The 26,818-nt window shown below is 34.8% G+C and overlaps 1 protein-coding gene across 25 annotated transcripts in view; it reads left to right on the top strand.

Moving 5' to 3' along the window:
* Window positions 1–26,818, top strand: part of PICALM (phosphatidylinositol binding clathrin assembly protein) — a 106,986-nt gene that overhangs the window by 36,300 nt on the left and 43,868 nt on the right. For all 25 annotated transcript variants that reach the window (XM_053559762.1, XM_053559760.1, XM_053559761.1 and 22 more), the window contains exons 3-11: window positions 3,999–4,074; window positions 7,896–7,998; window positions 13,650–13,743; window positions 14,361–14,472; window positions 17,992–18,098; window positions 20,130–20,171; window positions 23,570–23,655; window positions 25,745–25,868; window positions 26,145–26,281. In XM_053559762.1, coding sequence (XP_053415737.1) covers window positions 3,999–4,074; window positions 7,896–7,998; window positions 13,650–13,743; window positions 14,361–14,472; window positions 17,992–18,098; window positions 20,130–20,171; window positions 23,570–23,655; window positions 25,745–25,868; window positions 26,145–26,281 — 881 coding nt within the window. The remainder of the gene's footprint in view (window positions 1–3,998; window positions 4,075–7,895; window positions 7,999–13,649; window positions 13,744–14,360; window positions 14,473–17,991; window positions 18,099–20,129; window positions 20,172–23,569; window positions 23,656–25,744; window positions 25,869–26,144; window positions 26,282–26,818) is intronic.

The following is a 26,818-nucleotide window of genomic DNA, read 5'->3' as shown; positions in this document are numbered from 1 at the left end:
GAGTATGATATTGAGGACTAGCATGACATTTTGCTGAGAGGGTCTGATTGAAGCATGCCTTCTTCAGCAGAGAGGTGTATCTGAAGCCTTTGTTGTCCAAAAGGGTAACAAATAAGACAAGTAAGCTTTGCAATTTTCTATTTAGAGAGAATCATTTTGTTTTCTGTGATAGTATAGCTGTTAACATTTTGGTTCTTAACCTTAAATGGTTTCCTCTACTCAGTACTTATTTGTAAAATTGATAAAAGCAGCTTTCTGAGAATGTAGAATGGAACTAGATAAATATAACATTGGTATGTGCCTTAGAAAAATGCAGCCTAGGAAAATAACCCTCATAGAGAAAAGAAGGGACTTTAGTTCTTGGTTCAGTCTTCTGAGCATAGTGACTTTCTGACAGTCACCACTTCAATCATTATTTGTGCTTTTCAGGTAAGAGGGTCTACTCTGCTTTGAAAACTACTAAAGTTCAAAATTAAAGCAGGAATTATTCCCCATGTTGGAAATTTAGTTTTTATTCAGTGTCAACATAGCCATGTTAATTGATTTTATTTGTATTTTTAATTTTTAAAAATGATTAATAGAAGTGTTACCTAAAATGTGATTATTTGAGTCCCAGACCCCACCTTTTTAAGGACATATGTTTAACTCAGTTGCTTTCTAATTCATTATAACAGATTTACAGAACTAATAGAGATGTTTGGATATACTACCTTAAAATGCAACTTGAAATACAGTAGAATCGCCATAGTTGACACCTCCAAGTTGACCTAATATTCATAGGCCAGACATGTATCATCTGTATGTATGAGCACCGTAGGCCTTATGTTGACCACCTCTTGTGTGTTGACCAGGGTGCAGGCCCTCTGTATGCAGGCCCTTGGGTGGTCAGCTTACAGAGATTCTACTGTAGTATTTTGATCTTAATTAGGATAATTGTTTCTACTTTTATTACAAATATGTTTACTTCAGATCATGGTTTATTCTGAAGAATTTAAGACTTGTATATATTTTTTGTGTGTGTGCGTATGTAGTTTAGTTTTTAAAAAGAAAAGCCACAAGTAAAACCAACTACAATGCCAGATAAAGAGGCAAAGTATCAGTGATGGCTTTCAGCGGCTATAAATACAAGGCGATAGTACTAGAGGCAAGACGTAGATAAAAGCAAAACAGGAGGAGACTGTTGAGGAGACAGATAATATTTTAGTGTGATTTTTAGATATACTCATTTACTTATTTTTAAATCCTTTAAAAAATTTTTTTTGAAAAGATAGGGTCTTATTCTGTTGCCCAGACTGGAGTACAGTAGTTGGCATGCAGTAGTGTGATCCTAGCTCACCGTAACTCCTGGGCTTAAGCAGTCTTCTTGTATCAGCCTCCCAAGTAGCTAGGATATAGGTGCATGTCACCAGGCTAACTTGTGGCCTCTCAAAAGTGCTGGGATTACAAGTTCTAAGCCATTGTGCCAGCCTCATAAACTCATGTTTAGTTTCCCTTAAGCGACTAAGGGAAATCCCGTATTTGGCTCATTTTTTTGTGCTAGTCTGTGCAGCTCTCAGGTTTTTCCCGTTGGCTAATGTCATTGGTCTCTTAAAGGATGTGCATAGGGTTTCACTATGGTGTGGTGATGCGAGTGCCTTAGAGTAGTCATTTTCAAACTGGGTGGGAAAAGGGGGATGATTTCTTTTCCTGGAGGACATTTGTCATCACTGGAGGGGATGCTGCTGATACTTGGTAGGTAAAGGTCAGTGGTGCTTCTAGAAACATCTTATAATGCACAGGATAGTCCTCAACAATAAAGAAGTATCTGCTTCAAATATCACTAGTTCTAAGGTTGAGAACCTAGCCATAGAAAAATCTCAAAAAGTTAAGGCTGAGTGGGTATTGTGTCTTAGGTCCTTGACTTTAGGCATCTAGGAGATCCTTTACCATTACCATTGCCCAGTTCCTGACTGGGTGACTTGAGCAAGTTATTTATGTGAGCTTTAGTTGCCTTATCAATAATATGATAATAACCTTAATGGGTAAATAAAATTGACCAAGGCTCCTACTATACCATGACAAGTAGTAAGTGATCAGTAAATGAAAATGTAGAATTAAAAGTTTGTAGATGATATTCAAAAAAGAAAATTATAGAACCAAGCATGGATTTAGTACTAAGTATTTGGGGAAAAAATCTAAACCATAATCTTTAAACATTTTGTTATGAAAAATTTTGAACATACACAGTAGTAGAGAGAATAGTATAGGAAATACCTATGTACCTATCATCCAGCTTCAACATTTATTAGCCTTTTGCCAGTCTTTAAATGAGAGTTTTTGGGTGATGCATTGCCAGTTACCTCTCATGACCCCATATGATAACCGTATGAAATCTTCTTACTTGCCGTAGTGGAGGCATGCTGTTTAATATCCATGGTGCTTTGAATATCATTAGGATGCTACTGGGAACAAAATCAAAACTTGATGAAAGCTGTATGGCTTTGCAGCTAAATACTGGATGAAGGTTAGAAAGGAGAAATAAAAGGAAAAGTTAAATTTTTTATCTCTAAGGTCATGGATGAAATGATCTGATAATTACATTTATTTCTACTACCAATAGAATACTAACCAATAGAGGTTAAGAAGAAAAGTCATAGTAAAGCCTATAAAATTGATACTCTTAATATTGTCTTATATTTTAATACCTTCTTGGAGCAGTTCATTTTAGGATAATGAGCCTTCAGGTTTACAAACTGGTAAAATTTACAAACAGGTTTTCAAAATCCTGGTTTGTCAATTTGGGGTGATCTCAGGTGAACAAGATTGAGTTGGGATGATGGTGTTCATCCTACATGATAGTAAGCCTCTTCATGCATTAAAAAAAAAAAAAGGAATCCTAAGAAGTGAACTTAAAAGGTATTTGTTTACCTGTTTTAGAGTTTATAAGTAAAAGAAAGTTAAGGTAATGTATTTTAGTAAGCATTTTGGAGAGCATTTTGACAGTTTTGAGAAGCTAAACTTTTCCTTATGTGTCAAACTAATAATACATCCTGAAAAACTCATGTAACTGTGCATAGAGACCAAAAATAAAGTTGTCAATGCAAGTGTTATAAATAGTGAAAATTAGGAAGAACTTAACTATCCATAAATAATTAATAATATCTTAAGTCCATTGGAATACTAAACATCTTTTAAAATGAATGAACTAGACTAAGATAGATTAAATGTATAATTCTTGGGGAAAAGTTGAGTTAAAAGGCACGTTGAAAAAGAATACACTGATATTTTTGTAAATTTAAACTAGAAAACCAAATTATGTATAGTTTATAGATAATTTATATATCTAGTTAAGTTGTGAAAACATGTGGAAATGGTATATACCTGCTTCAAAAAAGTAGTCACCTCTGAAAAGGGAGGTAGGGGAATAAGATTGAAGATGCATGTCTTCAGGGGAGTCTGTAATGTTTTGATTCTATAACAATATCCGAAGTAAATACGTTAGTGTGATAATCTGGGCAAGGGGAAGGGGATCTCTAATACTATTCTCTGTGTGATTAGAAGTATTTTGTTTAAAAAAGTCACACAAATTTGTGACATTTGGGTAACTGTTCAAAATATAGATGCCTCTTCTTGCAGGCTAATTAAAAAAAAAACAAAAATATATACTGATAAAAAAAAATATATATATACTGATACTTGAATATGGTTAGCTGTAGTCCTCATATGCTATGGTAAAACCAGAATTACTGGTTCCACTCAAAAGTGCCCCTCCCTTTTGAAATTTTGACTTACGCTGTCTGTGGGTGTTAGGTTTAATAAATTCTCATATGCTAGCGAAAAATTATTACGTATTTAGATTTGGTAACTAGCAATGGGAGAAGTGAGGGTGAGAAATTTAAACTAGATAAGCTTAATGGAATGTGTTAACCATAACTTTTCCCCCCTGATTTTTAAATTAGTTTGTGAGACAGCAGTAACTTAATGTGTTGTAATTATTTTTTTTTTGTTTTTTATTTCAGCGTTTTATTCAGTATCTGGCTTCAAGAAACACATTGTTTAACTTAAGCAATTTTTTGGATAAGAGTGGATTGCAAGGTAAAGATAACTTACTCATTATAGAAAATCAAAAGAGTGACCCCACTTGGTGCTTACTACAGAATTGAACATTTTCTTTTAAACTGTATTTTAGTGAAGGTTGTAGAAAAGAAAAACTGTCTTAAAGATTATGATTATGATTTTACTATCTGACACTCAAAGCTCTTTGAGAGGCACTACAGGTAGTTATTTGAGAGTATGGACTCTGGAGCTGGACTGCCTGGATTTGAATCCCATCTTCACTGCTTATCATTTGTTTGAACTTAGAGAATTTACTTTACCTCTTCCATTTGTAAAATTGAATAATGATTGTACCTACCCAGTAAGGTTGTCATGAAACCAAACCTAGTTAATTACTATAAAGCACTTAGAACAGTGCCTAACACACAGGAAATGCTATGTAAGTATCTACTTCATTGTTATTTTATGCTTCCTTTCAAGAAATGAAGTTGTAATATTATGTGTTTTAATAGCTAAGTTGATATAATTTTTCTAAATTTCTCATACCTACCATGTGTTATTTTTATTTTAATTCAGTAACTTGAAATTGCCATAATCTGGTTTTAGCCATCTGTGTATATCTATCTTAATGGGATCTGTTGAACTTAATTACAAAACTAGGCTGTTAGCATTATAGAATAGTAATTTCAGGGGTGGCGCCTGTGGCTCAGTGAGTAGGGCACCGGCCCCATATACTAAGGGTGGGTGGCGGGTTCAAACCCAGCCCCGGCTGAACCGCAACCAAAAAATAGCCGGGTGTTGTGGCAGGTGCCTGTAGCCCAGCTGCTCGGGAGGCTGAGGCAGGAGAATTGCGAAAGCCCAAGAGCTGGAGCTTGCTGTGAGTCCTGTGACGTCATGGCACTCTACTGAGGGTGGTAAAGTGAGACTCTGTCTCTACAAAAAAAAAAAAAAAAAAAAAATAGTAATTTCAGGAAGAACCTCATAAAGGTTATACCAAATGACCTGGGAATATTCAACAGTGAGTCTCATTCTGGGAAATAAATATCTATAGAGAAGGTGAAATTTGCTAGGCTCTGAAAAATGAATGAGAAGATGAATGGGTGCAGACCCACAGACATGGATGTGAACATACATGGAGTATTTTCTTAGAGCAAATGAGTGTGAATAGAATGTATGAATGGAACATGTTGTAACAGCCATCAAGAAGCCATTCAGAGCCAAAAAATCAGGCATAGAAGATTTTGGTAGAATTGAGATTTTTATAATACAGTAGGAAATTCTCAAAGTTTTTCTGAGTAGAGGGAAAAGGTGAGAAAAGTGTAAGAGCATCATAGTTCAGTTAAGTTGGATCCAGGTGAACCAAGTCTTGAATTGTTGAGGCAGCTTTAGTTGTCATTCTGGTCATCTGGTTGAGAGTTAATGAGGGACTGAACTGTGGTTCTCGTGGAGGTAAAATTCAATGAAATTCAATGAATGACTGGGTTAGGAGCGGTCCAGTTCAATCTTTATCTCATATTGGCAGGTGAAAGTATTATCTAGAATGAATGTAATACCTTTCTTCCAGACATATGGAAGGTCAATAATCTACACATAAGACCCAGGGTTGACAAGAGTTAAAGTGGATCACTTTAACCCAGGAGTTTGCAGTTGCTATGTGCTAGTCTGATGCTGCTGTACTCTAAACCAGGTGACAGAATGAGACTTTGTCTCCACCTCCCCTCACCCCCCTAAAAAAAGATAAAAATGGAGCTTTCTGCTTTCAGAGGTTTGGAAGAAACTGCCTACTCATCTTTTTATTTGCACTTCCCTCCTCCTTACTCAATTAATTTGAACTTTAAAGGTCTGTGAAAAACAATATGCAAAGCACTTTAGAGCAGAGTTTTTCCATATGTTGAAGTGTGTGTGTGTGTGTGTTTAATCATATTAAGTAAAAAATTCTCATTTTCTTAAGGTGCAAATTTAGCAAATATATAGTAATATGGTTTTAAGAATTTCATTCCTTTTATGTAGAGGACAGTTTTTAGGCCTTTTTTCTTTTTACAGCTCATATTCTAAAGGGATTATAAAGATAAGACTAAACAACAATTGAAAGCATGTAATTCAATGGTATTTTTGAAAAATAATTTTTATTTCTGATGTATTCTTTTGGATGGAGTCTGGCACATTGACTGTGTACTGGATATAGTAGACTATTATAGTTGACTATAATAGTGGATGTGTATACATATAAGTAAACTTCTAGTGAGTGGCATAGACATTGTGTATAATAGATGTACTTGGAGTAAGAATAATATGGGAGCACAAAGGGGACATGGAAAGTTTCAAAGAGGTTAAGCCTTGAAGGATGAAAGAGGTAGTTCCCCTATCAGAAAGGGTGGAGTAGAGTAGATTGGGGGAATAATATGAACCAAAGAGCTGAGGAATTAAAGTATGTAATACCTGATGAAGTGTACTGGAAGGTATGAGGCTATATGAAAGCAGTAAGTATTTTCTATTTTGTTCACTGGTTTTTCTCCAGTGATTACTTAGTAGACCCTCAATAATAATGAACTGGTGATAATGTTAAAATCAGTTGTTTCATTCATAGTTTTTGGTTACTTTGTATTATTTTATAGTAGCAGAGCTCATCAAATAAAGTTCATTTTGTTAGATGAAGATGAGTATAAATGAAGTGGACCCTTTTTCCAATGAAAAGGGAAAATGAAAAGGGTCATTTATACTCATCTTCAAAACTTTATAAGCTTCCTTGATCCAGGGGGTAGCTATTTACATAATTCAGGGTTTGGGGTGTTTTTTAAAACTAAAATTGATTATGTCTTACATTGTTGAAGTTTTAAAAATCTTATGATTTGGTGTGTGTCACACTTTATGGGGGCAAGACATGATTGCAAGAGGGACTTTACCTAACAATTGCAATCAGTGTAACCTGGCTTATTGTACCCTCAATGAATCCCCAACAATAAAAAAAAAAAAATCTTATGATTGTGATAAAACACAATCTTAGAATGATTTTTGTACTCACTTAGAAAGCTATATTGAAAACATATAATTGTTTTTTTGTTATGCCTTAAACTTGCATATTGCATTTCCTCTTTTATAGTAGGCAATAATTTTTGTACTTTTTATAAGGTAAGTTATGGTTGTTCTAAACATAACATGTAAGTTATGGTTGTTCTAAATAATATACAGATACAGGTTTTATTAGTATAAAAATTATATAGAATGTTTGATGATAGGAATGGGAGTGTAGTTCCTTCGGATGTTAAATTTGAGTTGTGACATTAAATTGTGTAAGAAAACATTTTCCAGTTCCTAATGAATAAAGGACAGGAATGTTGAACAGAAGCAAAAAAGACTTCTTATTTTAATGAAATTCTAAGGAAAAAGATTTTTTTTTTTTTGATAGACTCTCATTTTGTCACCCTGGGTAGAGTGCTGTGGCATCACAGCTCACAGCAACTTCCAACTCTTGGGCTTAAGCAGTTCTCTTGCCTTAGCCTCCCAAGTAGCTGGGACTACAGGCGGCCACCACAACACCTGGCTTTTCTTTTTGGTTGTAGTAGTTGTAAGGCAGGCCCAGGCTGGGTTCGAACCCACCAGCTCCGGTGTATGTGGCTGGCACCCTAGCAGGCACTGAGCCAGGTAAAGATTTTTTAAAGCTACGTGACATGCCCTACTTAAAAGTTATGGTCTTAGAATTTAATGTGGTAATATTTATTATCCATTAGTTACTTAATTTATATCACTAAATTGAGTTGGAATATCAAGACATAGCCGATGGATAAAGTAAGTTGTTTTTCTAAACAAATTGGTATAGTCATCATTTATGGAAATTTTTCTTTCTTTTCTTTTTTTTACAGGATATGACATGTCTACATTTATTAGGCGATATAGTAGATATTTAAATGAAAAAGCAGTTTCATACAGACAAGTTGCATTTGATTTCACAAAAGTGAAGAGAGGGTGAGTTAAACTTTCTTTTCTGATATCAAATTAATTTAAATATTTAATATAGAACAAGAATTACTAGATTACGAATTATGAAATTTTATCTAGTGAACTTCATATTTTTTCTTTTTTATTTTTATAAATTTATGGTATATAAATATAATTTTGTTACATGGATTTATTGGGCAGAGGTGAAGTCTGGGCTTTTAGTGTGTCTGTGACCTGAATAATATACTTTGGACCAGGCATGGTGGCTCATGCCTGTAATCCTAACACTCTGGGAGGCCGAGGTGGGTGGATTGCTTGAACTCAGGAGTTCAAGAACAGCCTAAGCAAGAACAAGACCCCATCTCTACTAAAAATAGTAGGTGTCCTGTAGTCTCAGGGTCCGCGTAGGTGCCTGTAGTCCCAGCTACTTGGGAGGCTGAGGTAAGAGGATCACCTGAGCCCAAGAGATTGAGGTTACTGTGAGCTATGATGATGCTACAGGACTCTAGCCAGGGCAATAGAGTGAGACTCTGGGGGAAAAAAAAAAAGTACTTTGTACTAAGTATTTTCTCATCACCTACTTACCACCTTCCCCCTACTTTTGCTAGTCTTCAGTCATTCCACACACTGTCCACGTGTTGACATTATTTTGGTCCTACTTAGTGAACATACGACTTTCTGCTTTTGAGTTATTTCACTTAGCATAATGGCCTCCATGCTGAGCATGGAGGTTCATACTTGTAATCCTGGCACTTTGGGAGGTTGAAGTAGGAGGGTCACTTGAGGTCATGAGTAAAAGACCAGCTTAAACAACATAACAAGATCCTGGCCTCTACCAAAAATGAAAAAATAAAAATTGGCTGGGCATGGTGACATGTGCATGTATTCCCAGCTACTCAAGAGGCTGAGGCAGAAGGATCACGGGAACCCAGAAATTCAAGGTTACAGTGAGCTATGATCATGCCACTGTCCTCCTGCCCAGGCAGCAGAGTGAGACCCTGTATCTAGGTGGGAAAAATGGCCTCCAGTTCCATCCATGTTGGTGCGAAAGACATGATTTCATGCTTTTTATGGCTATATAGTAGTCCATTGTGTATTTATACCATGTTTTCCTTATCTTGTCATCTGTTGATGGACAGTTAGGTTGATTTCATGTCTTTTGCTTTTGTGATGGTGCTGTGATAAACTTTAAAGTGCAGGTATCTTTTGGATTTAATGATTTGTTTTCCTTGGAGTAGTTTATTGCTGGTAGTTTATTTCCTTGGGGTAGTTTATTGCTGGTAGTTTTTAAAAATAAAAAGTTTTTATTTTTTATTTTTTGAGACAGTCTCACTACGTCACTCTTGGTAGAGTGCTGTGGCATCACAGCTCACAGCAACCTCCATCTCTTGGGCTTAAGCAATTCTCTTGCCTCAGCTTCCCAATTAGCTGGGACTACAGGTGCCTGCCACAAAGCTTGGCTATTTTTGTTGTTGTTGTTGTTGTTGTTGTCATTGTTGTTTGGCAGGCCTGGGTCGGGTTCAAACCTGCCAGCCCCATTGTATGTGGCCAGCACCCTAGCCACTGAGGTCCAGGCACCGATCTGGTAGTTCTATTTTTAATTCATTGAGAAATCTCCATAGTATTTTCCATAGAGATTGTACTAATTTACATTCCCACCAATAGTGTTCTCTGCATCCTCTTTAACTTGTTATTTTTTGACTTTTTTTTTTTTTTTTTGGTAGAGACAGAGTCTCACTTTATCGCCCTCGGTAGAGTGCCATGCTATCACATAGCTCACAGCAACCTCTAACTTCTGGGCTTAGGCGATTCTCCTGCCTCAGCCTCCCCAGTAGCTGGGACTATAGGCACCTGCCACAATGCCCGGCTATTTTTTGTTGCAATTTGGCCCACTGAGCCACAGGCGCCGCCTATTTTTTGACTTTAATAATAGTCATTCTGACTGGTGTAAGATAATGTCTTACTGTGGTCTTAATTTGCATTTTTCTAGTGATTAATGGTATTGGACATCTTTTCATATGCTTGCTGAGCATTCACATGTCCTCTGAGAAATGTCTGTTCAAGTCTTTTGCCCACTTTTTAATTGGGTTATTTGTTGTTGTTGATGTTGAGTTGAGTTCCTTGCAAATTCTGTACATTAGTCCGTCAGTTGTATAATTTGTAGATATTTTCTCCCAGTCTGCATGCTGTTTACTTGTGTTAATTATTTATTTCTTTTTTGTGTGCAGAAGCTTTTTATAATTAAATACCAATTGTTTACTTTTGTTTTTGTTGCTTATGTTTTTGAGGTCTTAGTCATGAGTTCCTTGCCTACACCAATGTCCAGAAGAGTTTTCCCTAGGTTTTCTTCTAGTATTTTTATAGTTTTAGGTCTTGCAGAGATTTAAATCTTTAATCCATCTTGAGTTGATTTTGTATATGGTGAGAGATAGAGGTGTAATTTTATTCTTCTGCATTCATTCATTCTCTGTTCTGGACATTTCATATAAATGGAATCATGCTATGTGGCCTTTTGTGTGTGTGGCTTCTTTCACTTAGCATAATGTTTTCAAGTTACAGCAGCCCATGTTTTATCATATATCAGTACTTTATCCCCTTTTTATGGCTGAATAATGTTTTATTGTATGGCTATGTATCATGTTTTATTTATCTATTCTTTAGGTGATAGACATTTGAGTGGTTTCTACTGTTTGGCTATAGAAATAATAGTGCTGTGAATATTAATGTGTAAGATTTTGTGTGGATTATATTTTCAGTTCTCTTGGGTTTGTACCTAGAAGTGGAATTCCTGGCTTATAGAACTCTTTTATGTTTAGTATTTTGGGAAACTGTCAAACTGTTTTTCAAAGTACTTGAACCATTTTATATTTTCACCAGCAATGTCTGAGGCCTCCAGTTTTTCCCTGTTCTTGCCACTTTTCTTTAATAGAAGCTATCCTAGTGGGTGTGAAGTAGTGTCTTGGGGTGGGGGGTGTGTTTGTTTGCATTTCCCTAATGGCTAATGATACTGATAATCTGTAGATTTTCTTTGGAAAAACATCTCTTCAAATTCTTTGCCCATTTTTAAATTGGATTACTTGTCTTTTTATTGTTGAGTTGCAAGAGGTTGTTTTTTTAAATACGTTCCCGATGCCATTCCCTTACTCATCACATACATGATTTGCAAATATTTTCTCTCCTCCTGAGGCTTATCTTTTTAGTTTCATCATGATATTCTTTGAAGAACAAAAGTTTTTAATTTTTATGAAATCCAGTCTATTTTTTTCCCTTTGATTTACTTGTACTTTTGGCAGCATGTCTAAAAAAGCATTGTTTAGTCCAAGGTCACAAAGATTTACTCCTTTGTTTTATTCTCGGAGTTTTGTAGTTTTAGCCCTTACATTTAGATTTTTTATCTATTCTGAGTTAATTTTGTGAGTGGTATTAGATACAGTCCAAATTCATTCTTTTGTATGTGAATGTCCAGTTGTCCTAAAACTATTTTATGAAAAGACTGTTCTTTCCTCATTGGATGGTCTCAACACCATTGTAGAAAATGAATTGTTCATAAATGAAAGGGTTTATTCCTGGACTTTCAGTTCTGTTCTATCGATCTATACATGTATCTTCACTCTAGTACCATGCTGTCTGGATTCTGGATTACTGTTGCTTTATATTAAGTTGTGAAATCAGGAAGTATGAGTCCTCCGAACTTTGTTCTTTTTCAAGATTGGGTTGGCTATTCTGGGTCCTTTGCATTCCTTTATGAATTTTAGGCTCTTCTTGTCAGTTTCTACAGAAGTAGTAGCTGGGATATTATAGGTATTGCATCAAAACTATAGATCAGTTTGGGGAATATTGCAGTTTTAACACTTTCATTTTCTAGATCATAAACATGGGATGTCTTCTGTTTATTTGTATCTTCTTTTTTCTTTCAGTGTTTTTTTTTTTCAGTGTTGTTTTTGTATTGAAGTTTTCTTTTAATGTTGAATGCAGAAGATGCACCCTAAATAACGATCATCTTAGCACATTAGCTAATCATGTGACTGGTACAAGTTAGTGCTTCTGTACCCGATAATGCCTGATGCATAAATTTTTTTCCTAAGATGGGGCTTTAGGAGAAAGACGTTGGTGGCAATAATGACCCTTGTAGCTGTGAAGCCCTGCTCCGAGGGGAGTCTGGCATCTGCAGAAATATTCTGGTGAATGCCTTTCTGAGCTGCACTGCTGTTCCAAGATCCCAAAGATCTAAGTAATTGATATGTTCCTTTGAATTGTCCTCTTGAATTTTAAATTAGTAGACTGAAGTGGAAAATATAATTAAAATGTAGAAGTAATCTCTCACTTATATAAAACAATTTAAAGCTGCACTTAAATGTCCTATGCTACCATTTCAAATTAATCAGGGCTGATTACTTTGGAACTTGCCAAAACTAAATTCTGTAAATTCTGTTTTATATATTTAGGTATTTTGTAGAAGATTGTGGTAGAGAGGCTTATATGAGAAGTCTGAGTCTTTAACACCATTTCCTGGCTAATAAACGATTTTCCAGTTGGGCTTATATATATTATGCTGTAAAGTATTTTCAGTGAATCTCAGCTTTAAGGTATTTGTAGAGTTCAGAATAACAGATTTTAAAAAGTAGTAACTTTTTTTCCCTAATATGAAGGGCCAGTTTTAAGATTAAGGATAGTTGATGAATTTTTATAACTAAGAAACTTTTTTAATTAGGTAAGAATAGGCTTTGATTGGATACACAAAAATTAGTATTGATTTTGGTGAATTAAGGAGGAGCCATAGTTAAGTGTGAACACAGAAGAAACACAAAAGTGATGTTATACAGGGTGTCTAAAAAGTCACCATGTATAGGGAAACCGGGAAATTACACTAAGTATACCTTTATTATAACATTCATTACAACATTTTACAAAATATTTGCAAAATATTCTCTATGTGTTGGCCACTTGGGCAACAAAAGAATATCCCACCTCTACAAAAAATTAAAAAAGCTGGTCGGAAGGCTGAAGCAAGAGGATTGCTTGAGCCCAAGAGTTCAAGGCTTTAGTGAGGTATGAGCGTGGCCACTGCATTCCAGCCTGGGTGACAGAGACCCTGTATCTTTAAAAAAAAAAAAGTCCGTGTTTAATAGCCAGATTAGGCAAGTTAGAATGACTTGCTAAAATAGATCTTTATTTTGTAATGCAGTAGTTTTAGTTTTATGCTCTTTGAGTCATGAAAACAATACTTTAAATAAAGTAGTGCTCTAAGACTTGAGTGCAACTCCTGACTGCAGTGTTTCCCTGTTTAGTGATTTGAGGCAAAGGCTTTTTTTTTTTTATTTGTAATTTAAAAAAATTGGTAAACAGCTCTTTACACATTAATGGTCGCAATGATCAGCTGATTTCCTCGTGTGAAAAGTACAGTTTTCCTGGCTGTAAAACTTTTTTTTTTAATGTCTCATGCTTTACATCTTACTCTTTTTTAGTTTTAAATGAGTACCTTAATATTAGATAGTGTTGCCTGATTTTGTTTTTTCTGTATGATTTCTCCTTGAGGTTTCAGGTTCAACGATGACTTAAAAATATGTGACACTTTCATAGCAGCTTTGTTTTCTGTTTAAGTAGAGAACCAGATGGAAGTTGGAAACAGTGATCTAACAGCAAATTCAATTGTTTCTTTTTTTATTTTTTAATAACAGGGCTGATGGAGTTATGAGAACAATGAACACAGAAAAACTCTTAAAAACTGTACCGATTATTCAAAATCAAATGGACGCACTTCTTGATTTTAACGTAAGTTGTTTATGCTTTCAGAAGTTAAGATGTTAAAAAATTGTAACTCCTTATAGTTTTTATTCTCAAGTTTTGTTTTTTTAATTCTCAAGTTTTATAGACTCTAGATTTCACACGAATATGCTATTTAGCTAAGGATTTTCTGTCAAAACTGGTCCTTACTTTAACCAAATTGTTAGCTTTATCATTTGTGATATGTTAGAAGTTAACATTTTCAACTCTGTTCTTTTGGGGGGGCACCTATCTTAAGACATTTTATTTTGGAGATTGTAAGTGCAAATTAATGAATGGAACTGTGACAATTTGATGCTGAAATTTATTTTTTCTTTAAATTGTGCTCATTGCTTTAAACTTCTTTTTATTTATTTATTTTTTCTTTTTTTTTTTATTGTTAAATTATAGCTGTGTACATTAGTGCAATCGCCTGTACCCATTCTAAGATGCACCATAGATGTGGCCCCACCCATTACCCTTCCTCCACCAAAACCTCCCCCTGCTTTAAACTTCTTTACAGCAGGAACTAAGTCTGCTTTGTTCTCTTAATTCAGAGGCAGGGTTTTTGTCAATCTCATTTAAAGCATAATATTAGCTCATCTTATTTTCTAATTTTTCCCTAGGTTAATAGCAATGAACTTACAAATGGGGTAATAAATGCTGCCTTTATGCTCCTGTTCAAAGATGCCATTAGACTGTTTGCAGCATACAATGAAGGAATTATTAACCTGTTGGGTAAGTACTTCTGTAGCCCAATGACATTTTATTTATTTTGTGTCAGATGAATAAATAATATTGACTGAGTTGTTATTTAAAGCTTCTGAAAAATTCATTATGTATTTTTTCTATCCATTTTATTAATATTTTGAAATATAAAAACCTTAAAACTTTAGGTGGGTTAAGATAGTAAATTTTATGTTATATGTAATTTTATTTACACATATATATATATATATATATTTTATTGTTGGGGATTAATTGAGGGTACAAGAAACCAGGTTACACTGATTGCATTTGTTAGGTAAAGTCCCTCTTACCATTGTGCCTTGCCCCTAAAAGGTGTGTCACACACTGGACACCACCCCCTCCCTCCTTCCCTCTCTCTGCTCTTTGTTTCCCCAACCTGCTCTCCTTCCCTCTCTCTGCCTTCCCCTTCCCCCACCTCCACTATGACCTTGTCATTAATTGTCCTCATATCAAATTTGAATACATAGGATTCATGCTCCTCCATTCTTATGATGCTTTACTAAGAATAATATGTTCCACTTCATTCAGGTTAATACAAAGTTTGTAAAGTCTCCATCTTTTTTAATGGCAGAATAGTATTCCATGGTGTACATATACCGCAGCTTGTTAATCCATTCCTGGGTTGGTGGGCATTTAGGCTATTTCCACATTTTGGCAATTGTAAATTGAACTGCGATAAACAGTGTAGTGCAAGTGTCTTTAGGGTAAAAGGAATTTTTTCCTTCTGGGTAGATGCCCAATAATGGGATTGCAGGATCAAATGGTTGGTCTAGCTTCAGTTCTTTGAGGGTTCTCCATACTTCTCCAAAAAGGTTGTACTAGTTTGCAGTCCCACCAGCAGTGTAAAAGTGTTCCTTTCTCTCCACATCCATGCCAGCATCTGCAGTTTTGAGATTTTGTGATGTGGGCCATTCTCACTGGGGTTAGATGGTATCTCTGGGTGGTTTTGATTTGCATTTCATTAATCATTGGGGCCAATGAGCATTTTTTCATATGTTTGTTAGCCATTCGTCTGCCTTCTTTAGAGAAGGTTTATTCACATCTCTTGCCCATTTATATATGGGATTGTTGGCTTTTTTCATGTGGATTAATTTGAGTTCTCTGTAGATCCTAGTTATCAAGCTTTTTCTGATTCAAAATATGCAAATATCCTTTCCCATTGTGTAGGTTGTCTGTTTGCTTTGGTTGTAGTTTCTTTAGCTGTACAGAAACTTTTCAGTTTCATTAAGTTCCATTTGTTTATTTTTGTTGTTGTTGTTGTTGCCATGGCAGTCTTCTTCATGAAGTCTTTCTCCAGGCTGATATCGTCCAGTGTTTTTCTTAGAGGATTTTTATTGTCTCATACCGTAAATTTAAGTCCTTTATCCATCTTGGATCAGTTTTTGTGAATGGAGAAAGGTGCGGGTCCAGTTGTGGATATCTAGTTCTCCCAGCACCATTTATTGAATAGGGATTCATTCCCCCATGTATGTTTTTGTTTGGTTTATCGAACATTAAGTGGCTATAAGATGTTAGTTTCATTTCCTAGTTTTCTGTTTGATTCCAAATGTCTATATCTTTATTTTTCTGCCAATACCATGCAGTTTTGATCATTATGGCCTTGTAGTATAGCCTAAAGTCTGGTAGGCTGATGCCCCGGCTCTGTTTTTATTGCTAAGAACTGCCTCATATATATGGGTTTTTTTCTGGTTCCATACAAAACAAAGAATTATTTTTTTCAAGTCTTGAAAGTATGATGTTGGTATTTTAATAGGGATGGCATTGAATTGGTAGATTGCTTCGGGAAGTGTAGACATTTTAACAATGTTGATTCTTCCCAGCTATGAGCATGGTATGTTCTTCCATTTGTTAATTACCTCTGCTATTTCCTTTCTTAAGGTTTCATATTTTTCTTTATAGAGGTCCTTCATCTCTTCGGTATATTCCTAGGTATTTCATTTTCTTTGAAGCTATGGTGAAGGGAGTTGTGTCCCTAATTAGCCTCTGATGTTATATGTATTTTACTATAATAATAAAAGGAAAAGAGTCAAAACTATTTGTCCTTGAAAATTTTATTTCCTCATAATTTACCCCATAATGGACTTTGTAAAAATGGTATTTTTTCTAGACATTTATTTTTAACAGTGTCTTTTACTTTTGAAGCATTTTAGGAATTATAGTGCCTTATTTTGTATTCAATATACGTGAAATTTTGCCTGCAAATACTCCTGTATTTCAGTAAGATTTTGATGGAGTAGATTGTAACTGGCTACAAGAGGCACCACAGTATCAAGTGTCAGATGTCAGGTCTATGTGCTCCAGTGTGCTCTTTCTCTCCTCATCCTGCCTCCTGCTATTTTTTTTGTTTGTTTGTTTTAAATAGTCTGGAGCAAAACGAATTTATTTAGGATGCTTTAATCCATAGAATTAGGAAAATTGGGCTTATTTTTTCCCAAGTGAAAAAATGGGAATTTTCTTTTCTATAAAACTTTGGAAGCCATAGTCTTCCACCCTATGATTAGTATGAATTAACCTTTTTATTCCTATTTTATATGAAATTTAAATACATTTTCTGAGTGACATTTGAATATATTATCACTAAGGATATTTTTATTTACTTATTTATTTATTTATTTATTTTGAGGCAGAGCCTCAAGCCGTCGCCCTGGGTAGAGTGCCGTTGCATCACAGCTCACAGGAAACTCCAACTCCTGGGCTCAAGTGATTCTCCTGTCTCCACCTCCCAAGTAGCTGGGACTACAGATGCCCGCCACAATGCCCGACTATTTTTTGGTTGCAGCCGTCATTGTTGGTTGGTGGGCCTGGGCTGGATTCGAACCTGCCAGCTCAGGTGTATGTGGCTGGCGCCTTAGCTGCTTGAGCCACAGGTGCCGAGCCAATATTTTAAAATATATGTTAATTGTTTTAAGTGGAGTAACGTATGATACGTGTTTGCACATAAATACATATTTAGGGAATTGCGAAGGAAGAAGTATTGTGAGGGCCGGATGCAGTGGCTAACACCTGTAATCCCGGCACTTGGGAGGCCAAGGCCAGTGGATTGCCTGAGCTCACAGGTTCGAAACTAGCCTGAGCCAGAGCAAGACCTCATCTCTAAAAATAGCTGGATGTTGTGATGGGTGCCTGTAGTCCCAGGTACTTTGGAGGCTGAGGCAAGAGAATCACTTAACTCCAAGAGTTTAAGGTTGCTGTGAACTGTGACAACATGGCACTGTACCCAGGGTGACAAAGTGAGACTCTGTCTCCAAAAAAAAAAAAAAAAAAAAAAGAACTGTGAAACAAATTAAAAATTTGAGTATAAAGTCAAGTATTTTTTCTTTTTTTAATATAATAGCACTTCTTCTAATTTGGTACATAAGCTAATTTAAAACTGATATTTTTCTAGTAGGGTATGTGTTTTCTTGGCGAGACTTCTAAAATCTCTTTGGAGATTTTATAAAATATTTAATTCTCTTTTCTTTTTAAGTGTCATATTTCGATGTGAATAAAAGTATTACTTTTTGGCAGAAAAATATTTTGATATGAAAAAGAACCAGTGTAAAGAAGGTCTTGACATCTATAAGAAGTTCCTGACTAGGATGACAAGAATCTCAGAGTTTCTCAAAGTTGCAGAGGTAAAGTGTCTTTATGTGACCACTGTGTTTTTTAACTTGTTTTTTGTTTCTAAATATGGATTTTGAAGAAGACATATATGGTCTGAATGAAAGAAATATCTTAAATAACTATATTTAAAGTTTTAATCATATTAATATATATTGAATTCTTTACAGTTATACGAATATAATATCAAATAAAATATCTGCTATATATTTACTTCAATATAGAATATTGAAAGGTGATCTATTTCTAAATTGTTTACTTCTCTATAAAGTTAAGTAGGTGGTATGCAGTGGTAGTGGATATTTTTATGTTTGGAATTAACCATGTATTTGAGAAGGTTTATTTTGTTAAATGTGGCTGGGAATATTCAAAGTTAGGGCAAGTCTCTTTCTTCGAGTGAGACTAGAGTGTATTAGTTCAAAATGTTTTTGTTCCCCTGCAGAAATGAATTTTGTGTATTACTTGTTTATCATTGATTATAAAAGCTATGAAAGTAGATTATAGGATAATCTAATCATACAGATCTGTTTAAAAGTAATTTTCTGAAATTGTCATAGAAAGCATTGTGGTAATACATTATGGGCATTTTATTGCTAACACACAGGGAACTCTTAAAGTTCTTCTGTTTTTCCTTTCTCCAGCCTCTACCCAGAGATGTCTTCCTTATTTAATTTGATCTGTTATACATCAACGGAGTTACTCTGGAGCTAGCAAGTTAGTGAGGGCTCTATTAATATAGGGATAAATTGTTACAGATGGAATAGGGTAGAACAGGATGATGAGCCTTTTGAAGAAAATATCTATGTTATTAATCAGCTGTTTTATGAAGCCTACTGAGATGTATTTTGAATTTAAATATCTTTCTAGGAGAAATCAATGGTTTTTTTCATTTTTCAGGATTAGTCATATACTAAATCCGAAAGAAGACACAGTGTTCATGCTGTGATTCCAGTAAATTCTTTAAATAAGTTTAATTTGTTAAGTTTCCCCTTTGGCCTTACATTCTTTGCATTTGATAGTAGTAGTTACTGACTTAAGTTTTAAGGCCTCCTCTTTACTTCCAGATCTGCTGTTCTAACTAACTCTATATTGGGATAGATAGACTGTTCCATATGATCTAAGAAATGTAAAAGGACTCCTCATCCTAAAGTATTCTATAATGAGATTGTCTTTGGGTTTGCAGTTTCCTTAGAAGACCTTAATATTTGGGAGAAAGGCAAGAGTAACCTGTTATAATGTGTTTGAAGGGCACAAATGTATCAGGTAGTGATTAGCTATTAGTTGTTAACATCAGGGTGTGAATTAATTTATCAGATTTTCTATTGACATCATTCTGGGATTGGTCCCTGAGAGCTTGACAAAAGGAAGAGGGAATGATTAGAAAATGAAACATAGCCACGGGAGAAAACAGTTGTGAAATTTGGGTACTTGAATAGACAGGAATAGTTTCTTTCTATTTTGTTAGAAAGTGCCTATGGCCAGAGCATCATGAAAATATATTGAGATTGCTTTGTGGAGATAGTTACATCTTTGTTGGATATCACTTGACATTTGCATAAAACCTGGCCTACCTGACAGACCATAGGTTTTCAAAAGTATTGTATATGGTAATTATCAAGGAAAGCATATTATATGGAGAAAGACAAAGTTAGTGTCTTCAGTTAGTTTCTTTATATGCCTCAAAGAACTTGTTCATGGTTAGCCTTTCTCATTCTTTCCATAGTGTTTTTATAATATGAAACATAGCAGAGATGGAGTTTTCGGTTTGTGATAGGTGTTCAAAAGATATGAGGAGGGAGACTTTTGTAATAGTCTTCTTGAATTTCATACTTTAGTTTTCTGACTGTTACAACTTCTAGAACCATTAAATAATATCTGAGCCATTGGAAATAGTGAATTTCTTGAGGGATTAAGTATTTTTCTGATTTTTAAGTCTATTTAAAATTAGCGGTACTAGCCATAAATGTCATTTTTTTCAAGTTTTGTTTATAAAACATCTTTATTATAGTTTTATCTGCTGAATATAATGTTGTTTCTTCTTACAGCAAGTTGGAATCGACAGAGGTGATATACCAGACCTATCACAGGTAAATATAGCATTAATATATCAATTCAGTATGTGTTGGATACTACTGGACATGAAGAACTAAGATGACCCTGCTGTCAAGAAGCTCAGTGTAGTTTTTCCTGATGATTTTAACATTTTGATATATTGCTGGAGATTTTTCTAACAATATGACCACATAAAATGATCTGCTTACCTCTTATTTTGGTGGCTGTAACTCACTATTGTATCATTCCTTTATTCCCTTTATCTCTTTTTCACAGCATCATCATAAAAAAAGGAAAGAGGGGAAAAAAAATTTTGGGAACTGAACTTAGATAATAGTATTTTAAAAAACAAAATTTTCACTGTATTACTGGTAGAGAATTATATCATGCAGGATCTAGTTTTCCTGTTTTAAACTTTCCACTTTGAATCAGATACAAATATTAAATAGGAATATACCTCAAAATATAATATTGGGTTAAGAGAGCAGGTTTTGGTGTGAGATGTCAATGTTTGAATCCTAGCTATGCCATTAGCTGGCCCCTGTGACTTTGGGGAAGTTACTTGCTCAACTTCAGTTTTGTTATCTATAAAGTAGAGCTATTACAGTACCTATCTGAAGTGGTAGTTCGGGGAATTAAACGAATTTATACCTACAAAAACATTTAAAGCATTAAACATTCAATAATGCTAGCCATTGTTACATGGTCTTTATCATCGTCATCTTAAAAAATATTGTACTTGCAGTTTTTTCTGGTGTCTACTGAATATTAAGAATAAAAGTTTAGTTATGCTTATAACACTTGTATCAGCCCTCTCCTTAACAGTTGGCATCTCTTCTACCTTGTTTTGAAATGTTCTGGGACATCTTTTAAACATTTTGTTGTTAATAGTTCTTGTTTCTTGTTAATGGTTCTTGGTCCTCACTTGTTCAGATTCATCTGTCTCACAAAGTTAAGAGTGTGCAGAAAATCTAGTTACAGGTTATATATAAATAAAGCCCTCTTGCTTATATCTACTTGAGATAAATTGGTTTCATTAAGATCAAGCAAATTATTCTAGGCTGAATATAGAGGAGTATTGCTTGACTGATGTGTAGTATAAAATGATTTGTTGACTTTAGGTTCCCTATTATGCACCCCATTTATCATGCCAATTTCCCCCATATTGTGTTTAAAAATCATCATCTTGAGGCCAGATGTAGAAGTTACAGGCTGTCTTCATGTGTCTATACTTTGATATTCATGGTAATTGGGTAGCATTGGTCAATCTCCATTCTCTTTTTTTAGTGATTTCTGAGCAAAGGGAACTTCTGGTAATTCAGAAAATTCTGAAAAATGAACTTAAAGGCTATTTACACTTTAGGTAAGATGGTGTAATGCAGAAGAGTGGAAACTTGAAATTATGTATTTGTTGTTGTTGTTGTTGCTATATATTGCTCTTTTAAAATGTGAAGTATCACATTTTCTTCACTCTTTGTAATGCATATTTGACTTTTGAAGAACAGCCAGATAAATATAGAAGGGATTTTAGAGATTGCAGCCTTTTTAGAGTCCAGTCCTTCAGAAAAAAAGTCAGCTACAGATCAAATGACCACGGTTTCAGACTAGGATTTGGTAGCATAGTAGTTAAATACCTAGGTTTAAGATCAGACGTACCTTCTTTGATCCTGTTTTGGCTCCTGCTACATATCAGATATGTAATCTTGGACAAATTAATTTTCACTGTCTCAGGTTATCTATAAAGTGGATATACTAGCAGTGTCCACCTCATAGGATTCAGTGGTTACGTACAAGGTAGCTAGCGCAGTTCCTATTGTGTTAGAACTCTTTAAATGTTAACCGCTATCATCAGCATCTGCATTATTTCCTGTGAAAGCTCTTGAGACAGTGCTTTGCTTGCTGACTAGCAAACATTTTGCTGGGGCTGTGGAAGTGTATATATTTTCTTAGCTCAACATAGAAGGCAGTTTTACAGTCAAGTTATTTGGTTTTAGATGATTTTCTGCTGTATCTCCTTTGAGTTAAGAGGTCTTGGCATTTGTAGAGAAAATATTGAATGAAAGAAATTGTTAAAGTCTTAATTGATAGAGAAATTAGCTAAATATTTCCTCTTCTGTTTTAAGATCCAGTAATCTAGAAACTATATTTCAGATCCTAAAGAATATTTGAGGTAAATAAAGGCCACTAATGTGTGGCCTCCTTCTTACAAGAATTGTTCTGTACACTGAAAATGTTTCCTTTTGAAAGAATTTAACTTTCTTCATATTAAGTTGAGATTTGACCTATAGTTTGAGAGTTTAAAACTAGTCTTCTATTAAGAAAGAAAATTGAGGTAAATATCCATTTCAATGAAATATGATAAATGTTGACATTTTTATAAACAAAGCACCATTCAAGACATAGATCAATTCCATTTCCTTATTCCTCACTCTCCCTTCCAGTCACCCCTTATCCCTCTCCATACAAATTTACTGTTTTGATTTCTAATAGCATAATTATATTGGTTCTTGGACTTAATATAAATGGAATCATACAAGCATTTACTCTTGTGTCTGGCTTTCTTTGCTTGCCACTATGGTTTTAGATCTGTCTATAACAGTTAAATATACTGTTAATTCATTCTTTATTGCTGAATAAATTATGTGGTAAATAATGTAAATTTACCACAATCATGTCTATCCATTTTCCAAATGGTAGACTTTTGGATTGTGTGCAGTTTTTGACTATTGTAATAAAGCTGCTTTTAAAACATTTTTAAGTCTTACGGAGATAAATCATCTTTCTCTGGAGTTAAATAGGGATGGAGTTGGATCATTAAGGTAGGTATGTATTTAATTTTAGTTTTTAAAAGATAGATCTCTTTTCAAGGTGATGATATATTCCCACCAGCGGTGTGTGGACTTCCATTTGTTCCATATCCTTACCAGCATTTGATATTGCTTGTTTATTTTCTCTTTAGCCATTCTCATGGGTGAAAATGCGTATCTTGTTGTGTTTTTCATTTGCGTTTCCTTGATGCTAGTGTTCGGTATCATTTATCAATAACTCTTCCAGAGTAATGACTGGAGACTTGGCTACTCAGCAGGTACTTATTACATACCTGCTGCATACTCAAGAGTATGTGTCTAAGCTTTAGGAATATGTTTTTACTTAAAATCCAAATAAATTAAATATATAAACTTTAAGTACTCACAGCATCCTTCTACTGTTTCATTTTACATAGTCTTTAGCTTTTATATTTTTGATAATGTTTATCAATGCTTCCAGCTAGATGATGATTATGTAAAAAAAATAAGATTGTTGTTCTCATTGACACTATTAATTAGTGGATGAGGAATTTTATTTTTGTTGCTTTCATTTGTTAGATGATACGTGATTTATTTTAACTAGTGGCCTGATTATCATGGAATTTTTAATATTTGTACAATTTCAGGCCCCTAGCAGTCTTCTTGATGCTTTGGAACAACATTTAGCTTCCTTGGAAGGAAAGAAAATTAAAGATTCGACAGCTGCAAGCAGGTACATTATTCAGTGTAAGGTAAAGAGCAGGAGTGGTTTTTCTGAGTGAGTCGGTAAATCCAGCTGAAGTTACAAGCTGCTTAATTTCTTTTTATCTTGATAGTTATCTGTAAAAGAGTTTAATCATAGTATCAATCTCATAGAATTAGTATTGGGATTAAATGGGTTAATACATATAAATTTTTGAAATAATTCTTACTCTCAATAAATGCCAGCATCTGTTAAGGTGATAACAATAACTGCTTGGTGTAGACTAGTGTTTATAGTGTCAAGATTTCTCTTACAGATAATAATGCATTGATTTGTATCATGCTTTATAAGATACTTTCATATTAATTTACTTAACCCTTACAGTAACTCTGAACTCTGTGAAATATGTAGTCGTAAGCCTGGGATTCAAACCTAGGATATCTGCATCAAATTTCATCATTTTTCTCTAAAGCCAGTTCATGGGGTTGGTTACTGATATGTTATATTTTAATCACTGAAAGTTTTGAGCTAATTCCTCAGAACAGTTAACCTAGCAAATTGGAAGTAACACACAGCCTTTTCAGATCACTATGTAATATGATTTTTGCATTGGATTAATTCTCAATTTTCTAATGAAGATTTCCTTTTAACAACATGAAGAAAAAAAATTGCATAAAGTATGAGAACCTTCCTTTCGTTCTTTTTTGACTTTTTGATTGTTTTAGAATTTTCTTCCCTTTTTTAATAGTAAATTTATATGATTTCTCAAAGACAGTACCATTATTGGATTTTAATACTCATTTTTAATCTCAGATTTGCACTTTGAATTTTCTAGTAGAGATTTAGAAATAATAGCCAAAACTATAAGGCTCATTTGTCTGAGAGAATAATAAAAGTGTAGCCAAGTAGCTTAGGTATATCACTTCACCTCGAATTTGTTGGGTTTTTGCATTTCCATTACAACTATATTTTTATTATTACTTGGTCTTTGGAGTTTTGTTCTTTTGGTTTTTTTGAGACAGAATTTTATTTTGTCGCCCTCGGTAGAGTACTGTGGTTTCACAGCTCACAGCAACCTCCAGCTCTTGGGCTTAGGTGATTCTCTTGCCTCAGCCTCCTGAGTAGCTGGGACTATAGGCACCTTCCACAACACCCGGCTATTTTTTGTTACAGTTTGGTCAGGGTCGGATTTGAACCTGCCATCCTTGGTATATAGGGCCGGCATCCTACTCACTGAGCCACAGGTACTGCACTGGAGTTGTATTTTTTATTAGCTCATTCATAATATTGATTTTACATAGAATTTAAATGACAGTCTTTACCACTTTGTGTGCATACAGTAGCAATTATTGATCTTTGGTGTGTTGTAAAAGGATATTTAATAAAGGTCAGAGTAGTTCTTCAGAGTAGAGTTCTTTACCACATTTATTTAGTCTGGAACTAACATTTGGAAACTTAATGTTGGGTTTATGGTATGGATCAGTCTTTGATAAAAGGGAAAGGAAATTCCTTGCTTGGTGTATTGTGAGTTTGAAATAACTCAGTTTGAAAAGGAAATTATAGTTTGGCAAAAGGGCAGCACATAGAAAGGAGGTGCCACATGGACTGGTAAATGGACAGAAACCAACCATCTTTGAAGAAACTGAAAGTCCTCTAGGGAAGACCTCTAGATACCCATTACTTACTATTAGCACTCATGCTTTGGTGTTCCTGTAGTGGACTACCAAAACCCTGGCTGTAAATTAGCAGAGCGTCTTACCCCGTGAGAAATTCAACACTTTTTCCCATTAGGACTTTTCAGAGAACATGTGGGCTCTTCCCAGTTGCATTGGTTCCCTCTCTCAGGGTTTGAGAGAGGCCAGTGTGCCCCAATCTGTTGTTAACCCTTTCCAAAGTCTTAACACTTCAAAAGCAGTGAATGTGTAAGTCAGCATTCTTTTATTTGGTATAATCTTTTAGGTCACTAAGAATAATTCATCTGAATTACTGGTTTCAAGTGTATATTTTAAGTTTGTAATTACAATTCCTATCTATGGCTGGGTTGCCAGGCCATTCTAAGACATGGTATAATGTGAAGTGCTTAGCAAAAAGCCATATTACCTCTGTCCAATTATCCTAGGGCGACAACACTTTCCAATGCAGTCTCTTCCCTGGCAAGCACTGGCCTCTCTCTGACCAAAGTGGATGAAAGGGAAAAACAGGCAGCATTAGAGGAAGAACAGGCACGTTTAAAAGCTTTAAAGGTAAGTGTGGGCATTCTCTTCATTTGGGAAAGCAGGTACAGGTCTTCATAAAGTACATGGGGCCTCTACACAGACTAGTATTTAACTCTCAGCTACCTAATGGGTTGAAACGCAGTCTTGAATTTTCATCTTGACATGACAATGGCCAAAGCAGTGAATATCTTTCTTGTATCAAAACAAAATCAGAAAATGGTTTTTTTTGTTTGTTTTTCCCCCCAGAGGCTGTACAAACAAATCTGTTTCTGGAATCTTTATGGTTGTTCCCTTTCTCAACAGGAGCAGCGCCTAAAAGAACTTGCAAAGAAACCTCATACCTCTTTAACAACTGCAGCCTCTCCTGTGTCCACCTCAGCAGGGGGGATAATGACTGCACCAGCCATCGACATATTTTCTACCCCTAGTTCTTCTAACAGGTAGGGGGAGAAGTTAAAGTTACCTTTGAATATTTAGGTTTATGAAAGTATTTCAAATTGTATATAAAACCAACACATTGTACCCCATAATTACATTAATGTACACAGCTATGATTTAATTTAAAAAAAAAGAAATATTGCAGGGGTTTTCAGGTTTACTTTGATTAATGATTTTATAATCATTGATTTACACAAAAGAGATGATGATAAATGGTGGTATTGGTGTAATACCTAAATACAAAATGATAAGAATTTATATTGTGTATTGGGGAGGCGGAAGATGGTTAAATTACTGGTTTATCCTAATTGGAATATAGTGGTTATCTTTGGACAAACTTTTCATTGTACAAAAATTATGATCGAACACATATATGACCATTAGTTCTTGGGATGTATTTTAGATTATCATTTCATTGACTATTAAGTGTCTTTCATGTCTGTTTCCTAGTGTTAAATATTCTGTAACCTGAAACATAGTAATAGAATTTGGTTGACAGATTTCTTGGTAGTGAAGCCTGTTAGACCAACTTTAATAAT

Source organism: Nycticebus coucang, chromosome 14 (assembly GCF_027406575.1).
Source record: "Nycticebus coucang isolate mNycCou1 chromosome 14, mNycCou1.pri, whole genome shotgun sequence".
Taxonomy (NCBI): Eukaryota; Metazoa; Chordata; class Mammalia; order Primates; family Lorisidae; genus Nycticebus; species Nycticebus coucang.
This window is presented reverse-complemented; position numbering and strand designations above follow the sequence as displayed.